This window comes from Dermacentor silvarum, chromosome 11 (genome assembly GCF_013339745.2).
Source record: "Dermacentor silvarum isolate Dsil-2018 chromosome 11, BIME_Dsil_1.4, whole genome shotgun sequence".
NCBI lineage: Eukaryota > Metazoa > Arthropoda > Arachnida > Ixodida > Ixodidae > Dermacentor > Dermacentor silvarum.
Genome location: NC_051164.1, coordinates 100,325,535 through 100,338,160, shown reverse-complemented (window position 1 = coordinate 100,338,160; position 12,626 = coordinate 100,325,535). Strand labels below are relative to the sequence as shown.

At 43.0% G+C, this 12,626-nt stretch overlaps 1 protein-coding gene across 2 annotated transcripts in view; it reads right to left on the bottom strand.

Annotated features, from left to right (window-relative positions):
• Window positions 1–12,626, bottom strand: part of LOC119433557 (transportin-1) — a 59,566-nt gene that overhangs the window by 10,479 nt on the left and 36,461 nt on the right. Inside the window, exons 16-19 of one of the 2 annotated variants that reach the window (XM_049658743.1) lie at window positions 11,544–11,631; window positions 9,494–9,598; window positions 6,438–6,533; window positions 2,309–2,384 (exon numbers count right to left, since the gene is read on the bottom strand). In XM_049658743.1, coding sequence (XP_049514700.1) covers window positions 2,309–2,384; window positions 6,438–6,533; window positions 9,494–9,598; window positions 11,544–11,631 — 365 coding nt within the window. The remainder of the gene's footprint in view (window positions 1–2,308; window positions 2,385–6,437; window positions 6,534–9,493; window positions 9,599–11,543; window positions 11,632–12,626) is intronic. The other variant, XM_037700807.2, reaches the window with a different exon arrangement.

The following is a 12,626-nucleotide window of genomic DNA, read 5'->3' as shown; positions in this document are numbered from 1 at the left end:
GAAGGGATTACGAAGCACATGATTACTAATCACAAGGGCAAGAATGTGCTGCTTCCCATTCATGGTGCAAGTGTTGCAGGCAGCACTGTGTCAGGACTGAAGCCTACCACTGTTCAATTTTAGCACGAGAGCTCCGAGTGCAGCATTTCCTTTCTCCTAACCATTCAGAATGATCAAGAGAATTAACTAACCAGTTGCAACCTACACTTTGAGTCATACATAATGTAAAATGCTGTGGAGGCCAGCAAGGCTTTCTGCGGTGCCTGTGTTCAAATTAAGAAATAATCTGGCGCTTTTTGCCGGCAATTATGAGAGACAGTTCTTTATTTAGGCTCTGTAATAAATGAAAAATGTTTCATGTTTTAAAAATGAACAAACTGTGTTACACGCCTAAGAGGTAGTTTTAGATTATTTCGATTTTTGCTGTTTTCTGTTGCGCATTTTCAGCCCATCATGGTGGCCTCGTATGCAGCTTGTGCGAGGCTATTGGTGTTCGAAGAAGCATAGACTGGCTGATATGTGCACTTGATTCAGTGTCGCATGTAATCTCACAAATCTGGTACGACACTCAAAAGACGCCGCACAAAGTTTATGCAGGGCAAGTACTCAAATGGTCATAAATATACAGAGAAAAATATGTCCAGACGAGGTGTCGAACCCCGCCCACTTGAACGCGAGCAGGGTGTCTAAACAAGTGGACCACAAACGTACTTAGCAACGCATTCTGATGACTGAACTTTTTGCATACCTTCCACAGCACTGCACGCTAAGTATAAAATGGAGTACGCAGGAATGCAACAGCAGACCAACTAAAGGGCACCTACACACTACCTGTCCCACAAGTTCTCAGGCCAAAGCTCTCAAAGCCAAGCTGAAATGAAGCCATGTGATGGCACTATGCATAAAAGAGTACTGACAACATTTTCCCCTTGTCCCCTCTTGTGTTTGATAAAGGTCTAGGCCCTGCATACCCTAAAACCCTGGTAGGCCTAAATTCTAAATCCATTTACCGCAATACTTGCTTCTATTAACTAGTTTGAGTTTAACCTGCAACGGCTGCAGCTGTCAGACATTTTGCTCCTTGTCACAACGTACAATAGTGTCGATGATGGCAGGTTTGGCATTTCAAGCTTGTGAGCCACAATGTCTATAACGACAAATGCACTGGCTATCACTCCAGTAGTCGAAACATTAAGTTCTTGCTTGCCTTGCGCAGTGGTTCCGAGCACTTCTGCAGAGACCCATGCGCCTGTTTATAATAGTGGAAAATTGGCAGAGTTGGTAGTAGTTGGTAGTGGTAGTAGTGGTAGTGGCTTAAAATGATGGGCAAGGCGAAGAAGGGAGACAGGACGCATGTGCCGATGCATACAGCAATCAGTGAAGCTAAGAATGCTAAATTCATTGGGCTCTGTTACTTGATTTAACACAGACCGTACTAATCCAGTGGTTTTTGGCTTCGATGATTGCTGTGTGCTGTGTGTGTCCCGTCTCCCTTTTCTGCATTGTCGCTTGTTTTAAACACTTTAAGATGAACCAGTACCAACTCATCAAGTTCACAACTACTATTATCAACAGGCACAGTGGGCTTTGCGGAAGCGGTGTGTACAATTGACTAATTGACCTATGAGGTTTTAATGTCCCAAAGCAACCCACAGGATATACAGGGTGCCAAACTATCATGCACCAAGATAATCTTGTTTGCCATCGCTTGGTGATACTCAGAGCATTTTTTGCATTCCACCTAATTATATAATTAGTCTTAATTGATTATTCAACTTTTCAAATATTATAATTAGACGAAAAGTGCCAATGAGAAAATAATAGAGAAACATGAAAAACTCCTGATATAGCTTTCTGTTGCTCAATATGTGCTACATAAAAGTGTTTTTTCCAAGCGTTAAACACTAACGCCAAGCGTGAAAGAAGCTTGCGAAAACAAGCAAAATGCTAGTCACCGAACCACCATGTGAGGTACGTGGCATGAACAACACTTATCGTGAAAAGATGCAGCCCTAAGCAAGAGCAAATGCATGCACAGTGCTGCCTGAACACTCCGAGGATGAGAATTAACACACTCAGCGAAGCAAACACACGCATACCATCAGATGGGCCAGACTGCTACCTCTAGAAAGTGAGAGCAAAAAACCATAACGGCATGGCAATTGCAAAAAGAAAAACAATCAACAGCAAGTCAAGAAAAATAAAGAAATCAAAGGCAAAAAATGTTCAACAGACTCGACAGAGAGATAGAGAGATAAAAAGATATGACATAGTAGACAAACAAATTAAAAAAAAGGGGTTTACACACCACGGGCGTATAAACTGTTGTAACATGGGTGCCACTTCCTCGGGGCAAACGTAACCAAGGCGCCCGATCGTTATGGCTACACGTTCGAAGAGGAGGTCCGAAGGGGGAGGAAGGGTGGCAGCAGCATGGTGTGGCGAGCAAGGTCCAGGTTTTTGGGTTTTTTTTTTTTTTAAAGCAGGAGGATGGTTGGAAGGCAGGGTGGCATTTTCATCCCCCCCAGTTTACCCATGGAGGCGTGGGAAAATGCAGGCAATGAAATGACAGATGCAGTGGCAGTGACGGCGGATGTGTGAAGGAGTTACGGGGTAGACGTCGACAGCAGGTGCGGGGGTAGGCCAGGACAGGGGAGGGCCGTAAGGAAGAGGGGTCCAGGTGGGTGGTCAGGACAGGCAAGGAAGTGTTGGGGTGGGGAGAGAAAAAAAAAATGAGAAAAAAAGAAAAAAGCAAAGACAACCTATAAACAAACAAACACAGCGACACTCGCAAAAAATCATCAGCAACAAGTTTCAATCAATCAAACAACGGTACACACCACGCCCGGTGCGCCCCACAAATAGGCCAAAAAAATTATAGATAATACGTATACATAATGATTAAACAAGTTGGTAATCAAGACAAACGAGAAAGAGAGAGAGACAGTGTTGCACGTAACGAGGTACACAGAGCGCACCCAACCATAATAAGTCAAAAATAACAAACAAATGATAAATAGCAAACAGCACAGAGGGTTGATGAAGAAAACGGCTCGAGCTGGGCACAGTGTCGATGAATGAGTAGCTTTGAATGTTTTCTTTGTTGCGAGAAATTTAACGTAGCAATGACATCCGCACTCTCCTCTACAGTGTTATCTCTGGCAGAGTTGGCTAAGGGGCTACAAGGTTTTGTAAACGTTACAGACATCTTCGGTATAGTGACGCTAGCACATTAGAAGACACATGCTGAGATATTGCGGGCACTTTGGCTTTTGTGGGCCTTTGTGACGCTTGTGTGGATAAAGTCACAACATGTCGCTATCTGTAATATCAAGGCTGCTTCAAAATGAATTTGCTGCAGCTTCTGTTCGTGGGCCTTTGCGACGCTTGTGTGGATAACGTCACAACATGTCGCTATCTGTAATATCAAGGCTGCTTCACACTGAATTTGCTGCAGCTTCTGCACGTACACATGCAAAAAATTAATAGCGAGATCGACTTTTGCATCACCTTATGGAATTTATTAAAAAGTACTGCAGGATCGCGGAGAAATGCACAGCGACCGCAAAAACCTTTTGTCCTACCAGAAACTTGGACATTAAAGCAAAGGTCCCCTAGTGTTCCAATTGAAGAAAATTTGTCTCAAAAGAAGTTTATGACGTAATAACCATTTGCTATTGCTCTTAAGACAGTTTCTGTTTGACTGGTATTAGCGCTAACAGTTTTCTGCATTAGCAAAAAACAACATTTCACTAAAGGCCTCTCTCCAAGGACATTTGTTTTAGTGTGCCATAGAAACATTGCATGTGTTCATGCAAAAGCAATATGCCCTATCCAAAGACTGTCTGCTATGACAGACGCCATAGTGCAGAATGCATATTATTTCACAGGCTATATCTGTCTTGTCTTGAATGCCCTGAGCATTCCTATGGCAGACTTCAAAGTACAAACTAAAGCCAACACACTATAAGTGAAGCTATAATGAAATATATATTCTTCGGTGAAGCAACTGATTACTTACTCATAATACCATAATGCTAAATAAGAATCTCCAGGCTTCTGCTGCAGCCTTGGCACATGCACAGAGAGCCAAGTGACACCACAAAGTTTTATACTACATTACTAGAGGGAAATTTGGAATGGTGCAGATTTTTTGCCAGTAGAGTTAAACCAGCCCCGTTATAACAGTCACATCTGATATGAAAATGGATTTGTTACGTCCAATATTTGTTAAAAACATATATTCATTTCCCGGTGGAATAAGCAAGAAACATTTTAGATTTACTTCACCTTATCCAATAACAAATACATTGTGTGACTGATTCATCCCATTTGACCACGTGATGTTATTAAGATTGTTTTTAAATAAAATAAACTGCAAGATAGGCAAGCGAAACTATGATCTATTACCCACTGAAAATTACGCCACGAAGTGGATTAGCTTGAGTGTTACCTGCCCAAGGAAATGTTGTGGGGAAAGCAAACAATACCATCAAAGCCTCAAAGGATCACAAAAAAGCAACAAAAAACAATGAAAGTGCCTCACTTAGCTTTCTCAATCAAGCAATGCTAATCCATAAATACCCTGCGTTAGTCACTGTTCCCACAGTGGTTGAATGATTGCAGCACCAAATTTCCATCTAGCAGCCTTATAATGAAAGGCTATGTTTGCCAGAGCGTTAATGGTGATTGTAAACAATTATGATATACCAGGTCATCCATCGCACCTTCCCCGGCAAGTGTTTAATAGTAAGGGAGAAAAAGTTCACGAGCAAAACATGAGTTGACAAGAGTGACTAATAACCGATATGCTCAGTAAACATACCTCTCTGCTTGTCCTCAACATTAAACTTGTGCTTTTGCAAGAACCATAAACAATTAAATATTAAAATGCCAATTGCAGCACTGCAACCTGCCCCTAATGAAGCTGGGAAAGCTCTGACAATGTGTAATCTACAAAACTTTCGCAAGGGCAGGCAATATATGGGGGGAGGGCGATGACTGTGGATGTTATACAAGGCTTTCGAATACCGTTTAATCAAACTAGCAGTCTATGTTACAGATGGCAAAAAAAGCTGCACGCTTCTTAAGATGTGAGCATGAGTGCAGGTTGTCGGTCACCTAAAGTGTGCACTAGACTTTTCCAACAACACAGGGACAGTACCAACAATGAGGGCAGAGTTGTGGCAACAAGCACATGCAGGTGGGATTTCAGTTGAGCTGGATAAAATAGCTTCAGCACCAATTAGAGATAAATCAGTTGTTCCACGCAACCGACACAAGAAACTTCTGGTAAGCATGTTAGATCCTAAAAATAACTGCGAGTCTCAAAGTGTAGCTGTCCGTAACAGGGCTAAGCTGAACAGCATAACTAGTATTCACTTTTGCAGTAGTTATCCGGAAACTTAGAGTACCACATAACTGCAGGTAGCAGTTACATGCAAAAGCTGCCATTAAAGAAAGTCTCGAAAACGTGTTACTAAGACCACTTTCACACTGGAAGCTCAAACCAAGGCAATTATAAGGCTATATACTTCAATAATGTGCCCGGAAGGCAGGCAAATGTCTGTAGTGCATGAATATCTAAGCCATTGAAGGAAACAAAGGAACACATGGGAAGCCTCGATTTCAATTAGTGCCCAGCTAGAAGCTATATGTCAATATCTTACAACCACTACAGCCAAATTGCTAAACTCTTTTCAAAGTACAAAAATTTAAGCTCAAAAGGTCAGAACAAAAAGCAATGTTCACATAAGGCACACAAATACTTAGCAGACCTCTACCAGATGCTTATAAAAATGCAGACGCTACTAAGAGCATCAATGAAATGATGTCCAGCTGCTAAAAAGCTAAACAAAAAGAGGTGCCTTCGCTAGCAAATGCTTTAATGAAATAATTGATGAAGGTTAACTACACCTGTATTTTGCTGTCTTTCACTCTTCTGCAACCCAAGCAGCACCTTGGTTAAAACCAATGTTGGCCAGCATTGTCCAACATGCCATCAGCATTCACAAAATTGGCTATTTCTTGTGCTGCTGCAGAGAATTATCTATGTGGGACCAAAGTTGAGTTATGACCGTCATATGTGGTCCAATGAGCCCCAACATTGGCCTGGCTTCTGTGCTGCTCCAGTTTATTGCCTGCCAATCGGGCTGATGGGTCAAAATCGCCAAACAATGGGGCCCAATGTAGCCTAGCATTTTTCAACATGGGTTTTGATTCCTGTGCTGCTAGAGTGCACTGCCCAGCTACCGACATTCCGTCATTAAAATTTCAAAACTAAACCGCAAGGCCAATCCCAAGAGAAATGCCACACTATAGACTGGCACATTATTGCCTCGTTAAAAAATGATTTGCAATTGCCAAAAATGGTAACTAAGACAAGTACAACTACTACTAATACTGCTGCTACTGCTGCACATGCAAGCACACTGTACCGGTGTTCTCCAGCAAGGTTTTCGGCGTGTTGGGGCGGTTGATGATGGTCACCAACTGAGTGAGCACCATGGGGATGTATGGCTTCATGTCTCTGCCTGCACAAACAACATGCACAACAAGCACGTAAGCTGTGCCTAATTAAGGCATTAGACGAGACTACCACCTGCAATGAATGAAGAAAAAAATCTGGAAGGAAGTAGTTAAATCTCAGCCTGTTGCCAACAGCCAGCTGCACCGAAAGTGTCGCAAAAAAGCCCCCAGAAACAAAAGGCAAGAAAGTCCAGTGTCATCTGCTTACCAGAGGCTGCTAGAAAAAATAAAGGAAAAAAAGAACACAAAAGAAAAAAACTATTCAAATTCAGCAGTTTTGTTGGCACGACTTAGCATAGCCAAGATGTATAATGTGGACGTGTATAGGCATATGAGAAAGCATGAGCACAAACAACAACTCTTAGGACACTGTTTAACTGAAGCACTTTTTATTGGGGTGAGCTATGGCATTCTGCCAGCCTGCTGGCATGCGTCAGTGGCCACAATTACTCATTATGCTAATTTATCTTCAAAATAGCCTTTTTTAAAGAGACCATACCTACGCAAAAGCCCGACAAAGGTCTTTGAACTATAAATTTTATCTGTCTTTAGAGAGTTTCCCTCAAACCCCTTCATGTGCCAATAATTTCATTCCACTAAAAATTTTGTTTCAGTACATTTTTTGCATCTTCAGAATCACAAAAAACTGTAGAAAAACTTAACAGAGTATGGACTCCATGCGAGAACTCATGGAAACATCACATACGAGAACATCCAACTATTTCATCTCTTGCATACTTGGAAAAAACCAATCCAGGCCCTTGAAAAATGTGCCTGATGTTTTAAACTGCGAAAAACAATGAAAGAGATGAGCCCACTACATGACTGCATGCTGACACCGTAAGTAAACATGCAGCCATCTGCCTTCCAACTCCTCTAATTAAAGCACTTTACACATATTAGCATTCAAAATTGCAGCACATGTCAAATCAGAAAATTTTCAAAGATGCATATGATAAATTTTAAATATCATTTTCATAGTGCTTTTGCTCTTGATGCACTATCTTGGTGTGCACAATTGCACACAAGTGGTTAAAAGGACACTAACCAGGAACATAGTTCAGTTTATATAGGTAAAGAATAGTTAAAACTCGCTGATTTGATCGCTATACAGTCGGTTCATTTAACGATCCCAGATATAATGATCTATCGAACATAACGACCACATTTCAGTGCACTTACGATTTTCCGATCCTGCCTATTGAAACTGCTTCCAGATATAACAAATATTTGTTAAATCAATGTACTGTAACAATGAACGCTTCGAACCCGGTCACGGTTAAAAAAGGGGCACATGCGCCCTACTCATGTCCAACGATACAGCCTTCGAGATTAGTGAGCGAGCTACCACCAGCGAATTTCGAAAGCCGCGAAAAAAGTCAGGCGCTTTCAAGGCACACCCAACATAAATAGCATGGTGCAGGGCATGCACTGGCGCGTGCACCGGTGCGATATGGGATGCCAAGACGGCGTGACTCTCGTTCTTGTGTAATTATCTGTGCTGCAGCACATGCTGCCTGTTTGAACGATTTCAACTGCCCATCTATGCAATTCCACAATGGAAGCAACGGCTGCTGTAAGCATTCGTGTCGCCGCAGCCCGAGTCGGCGAAAACCCTACACCATACGCTGCCGACATGCAATGTTGCAAAGGATTGGAGGTTACTACACTTATCAGGAGATAACGTTTTGGCGGTGCTTCATTTAGGCGTTGCTGATTGCTGATAACGGTTCGCGGCGGCATTTTACCGTTCGAACATCACACTTTTTTCGCCCGAAGCAACACTCATGATGGCTGTGCTTGCAGTTTCGAAATACAGGTGATCGGAAATGGGCACAGTTTTCAAAGAGCTATATATGACAATGCATTTCATTCTTTTGATGGACATTTTTAACGCAAGTTTACAGCTAGGTGCGAGAACAAAAATGACACTAAGAATCTGGTTTTTCGGACCAAAATGCTGCCAAACTGTAACTACTGACGCCAACTTCAGTACGGTTAATTTTTGAGTGTGTTTAAGGGCGAGTCCATATATAATGAACTACTGATATAATGACCACTTTTCAAGGAACTATCGAGTTCAATATAAACGAGTTCGACTGTAGGTTGACTATTAAAAAATGAAGGTCAAAGTTCCATTATTTGAATTTCGTGCAGAGACCGCAGGGTTGGTATGTATCTCGAAAAATCGAGATTCGCATATCTCGAATGTGAAGTCAGTACCTAGCGGTATAACAACGTCAAGCAAACATGTGGCACATCATGTGACGGGAGAGACGTGCACAGTGGCAGGCCCTGCAAAATAGCAGACTTGACGCAGTTCGTTGTGTTCGCCTTACGCAATGTACGTGCTTTACCACGAGAGGTGTGATTTCCGCACTATGTGAGTGGGATGTACCAGTGACTGGTGAATTTACTGATACCGAAATCACTGGGATGGCTACAAACTGAAGGAACGATGAAGACAATGGCGACGATGACAAAAGATCTCGAGAAGTGCTGTTATAAGCCGCCCCCGCCCCCCCAAACAAGAAACATACTTCGCTTGCTGCGAAATTAAGTTGAGTGCTGCGGCGTGAACGGTCGGCTCTTGCGATGTGTCAAGCAGCTTGAGGACGCGTTTCTAGGTCTTCAGTGGTACCGTGAAGCAGCTTACCTCACTATCTTTTCCAGTTCTTATTAACGAGGTATTACTGTAAAGTGAGTTGTCATGGACTTAAAAGTACTTTTCTTTTGTAGTTGGGCAACTGTGGCTCAGTTAAATATAGAAAAAATTTTTATGTTCAGTCATTGTCCGTTTAAGAATAAAACGTAGTACTATATATTTACAGATAAAAAAATTTAACACGCAAATAGGTGGCACCAAAATACACGAAGCCATGGCAAACTGCTACAGGAACTTCTAGTCGGTGTTGCCACCAATGTTTCTCCAAAAGTGACTACTTCATAGCAACTTCATCGCCACACTCACCAAGCTTGACAGAGATCTCGCCGATGGCCCACGTTGCATTATTGCACACAGATATAATCTCTGGGTTCAGGTTCTGACCAAGAATAGGAAGAAAGTCAGCTGCAAAAGAGGCAAGATAAGACATTTCACCACATCACTTCACAAACCAGATCGTTTAGAACAGACAAAAATATCTACTACTCCTGGTACTACAATCTATCTAGCCAAAGGCAGGGGGTGGGACTGCCCAACGTCATTATTGTTGGAGCAAGTAAAATTGCGTTTTAGAGCAGCTTGGAACAGACTCAATTTCATACTGGGGATTTTAGAGCTGTTAAAATTTCATTGTGAAGCAGTTTGGAGCAGCCCAATCTGAATTTTGGTGGAATAATAGAATATGGAATACGGCAGCGCACTTTGTAGCTATAGCATACTAGAATACGTAACAGTGGGTCAAGCGCTTACATGGCACATGTTTTCCTGTAAAGCCGAAAACATCGGTGGCACTACGATCAACTACAGTAAAACCTAGTTAATTCGACCTTCATTATTTCAGAAAATCAGTTAATTCGGACACATCCTTTGGTCCCGGCAGGCGTATGCATTATTTAATGCAATGAAATTCTCGTTAATTCCGACGTATTTGGCCGCACATCGGTTAATTCAGACAACTCTCGGAGCTCGGCGAGCGCCGCAAATGTGCGACGCAAACGAGCTAAAACTGTGTTAGCGTCCACCGAAACGAAGCGACTAAGTTCGCATGGCCATAGCCATCAGTGGAAATCGTACGGGAATGACAGCAATGCCAGAACGCTTCGTGCCCATTTGAGCCTCTAAAGCTTTTATTCTTACGTTTGCGCATTGCACCGCGATGGCCGCGTGCCTTCATGACCGTGTAGTCGCCCTCCATGATCGCGCTGATAGCGACCGCGGTTTCGTCCGCAGCGGTTGCAGCAAAAGGTAGTTTCGCTTTGGCTCAGTGCATGCGTCGGCCGCACGCCTTCTGAACCGCAAGGTCGCCATGCATGATCGCATTGACAGCGGCCGCGGTTGCTGCGGCAAACAAGTTTCACTTTTACTCAGTGCAAAGCTGTCGAGGATGAAGAGAACCGTCTACATCGCAATGGGCAGCGACCGGGCGACATTGGCGAAAAAATAATCGGTATGTGCGCACGGTATTGAAAAGCATGTCTCAGATGAAGACACGCGCCGCGCCATTAGGGAAGTCGCGAGACCTTCGCCACTGCGAGTGATAATCAGTCACGAGTTAATGAGAATTGCAGCTTCTGTATTGCGTTTGTGCAAAATAGAAACAGAATTTGCTGATTCATTCAGTAAATAAGAGCGTGTTGATGTAGTAAGCATTTATTTATTGCTTTCTTGATACCCTCGCAATGCGACATTTGGTTAATATGGACATTTTGTTCGGTCCAGTGAAATCCGGATTAACAGGGTTTTACTGTATATATTTCCGCGCCGGTGCTCATGATGATAGTAGAAAATGCTCAAATTAAGCGGTCCAATCGATGCGGTAACATAATTTCTGCGTCACCATATGTCACCGCAGACCCAGAGCCGCAATCAGATACCCTGGGCTGGTATAACATAAAGCTATTCCAATCTGCTTTTATTGCGATAGCAATTATATGGACATTGTTTTGTGCCTCAGCTAGGAAGCACTGTGCCGCTCGCCACACTCAACCGTATTCTAGTACACTCTACATACAGCCGCCCTGGCCATTCCGATAACAGCCGGGAGTGGCCACACGCATGCGGACCACTTGTTGGAAGTGGCGAAAAATCCAGTGTTATAAGCGCGAAAATTATGAGAAACTGTACTGGAGGCACCGTGAGACGGTGTGCGGAATGTGACTGGCTGCACTCTTTTTCAGTGAACGAATCCACTCGCTGCTCACAGCCACAGACGGAGCACACATGCCGAAGCTGTTCTGGTGCAGCGTGATGCACTTTTGGTAAATTTTCTGGTGCAGGAGTCCCCACCCCTACAAAGGCAGCCTTGGCAGGCAACGTAATTTGTTTTGTACAGACACTGTGAAAGACTTACAGATGCAGGGATTCACATGCTGGAAGCAAGCCTTAGTGAGGTCCCCAAGCAGTGCAAATGAACTCTGCCGCACTTCAGGCATCAAGTCCTGCAACACATAAGACGTGTACAAATGCATAAGAATGTTGCACACTTTTTAAAAAGAAATTTCTTAAAAAAGAGTTTACTATCAAGAACAATTATCAAGAGTAATCGAGAAATTGGGGTAAATGCAGGACATGACTAAAGACTCCCCTGGTAAATTCAAGTACTTCCCCCATGACGAAGGCGCTCCTCATTTAAAATCTGTCACAGTACTCTAGCACTTGTTATAAAAACATCATTGCATTGTATTATAAGAGGAAAGAAAATGCTACTTGACCAGTTCTATTTCATTTTTAGAAAAAAGAACTTGCTTACATTACACCGTTTACAACGACGCGGAGGGTCGAAAGGTTTCGTTATCGCTCGACTCTGCGCCGCCCACGCTTTCGCGTTTCAGTAGTTCCATTATCGTGTAGTGCTGCGCTGGTTTTGCTGGCTTGCAAAACTTGCACAAACTGCTAGCAGACAATTCCACTTTAATGTTATGTCGCCGGCAGCCCGAACAGTCCACACCACTTGACCAAAAGCAGTTGCAGCGGCGCATCGTACCACCATGTGTCGGGCGTTTTACTCACCGACAGCAGCAAAGAGCAGTGATGGCATATGCAATGTCACCACTCCCCGGTGGGAGATTTGAACTGCCATAAAGGTATTCAAACCATTTAAATATAATTTTCTCATAAACTAAGTCTTTTCTTTGCATGAAACAAGCGTTGCGAGGTTTCTGGAATGGTATTTAAACAGTTCACGTTGACTTGGCATTTGCCTTTAGTGTACTTCTAACGCACAAATTACCTTACATTGCAACTCCAAATATTAAGTGATAGGCAATCCCAGAGACTAACCCTCAGAATCTAAACTCCGAAAGCAAGATCTCAGAAAAATTTATGTCCTGCTGAAGTTGCAGTTCTTGCTACCACATGCAGCAGAAGACTTGTGCCTTGCCATCTCCAGTGTTAAAGGGCGCCTAAACCACCTCCGGTATTTTTAAACATTTCA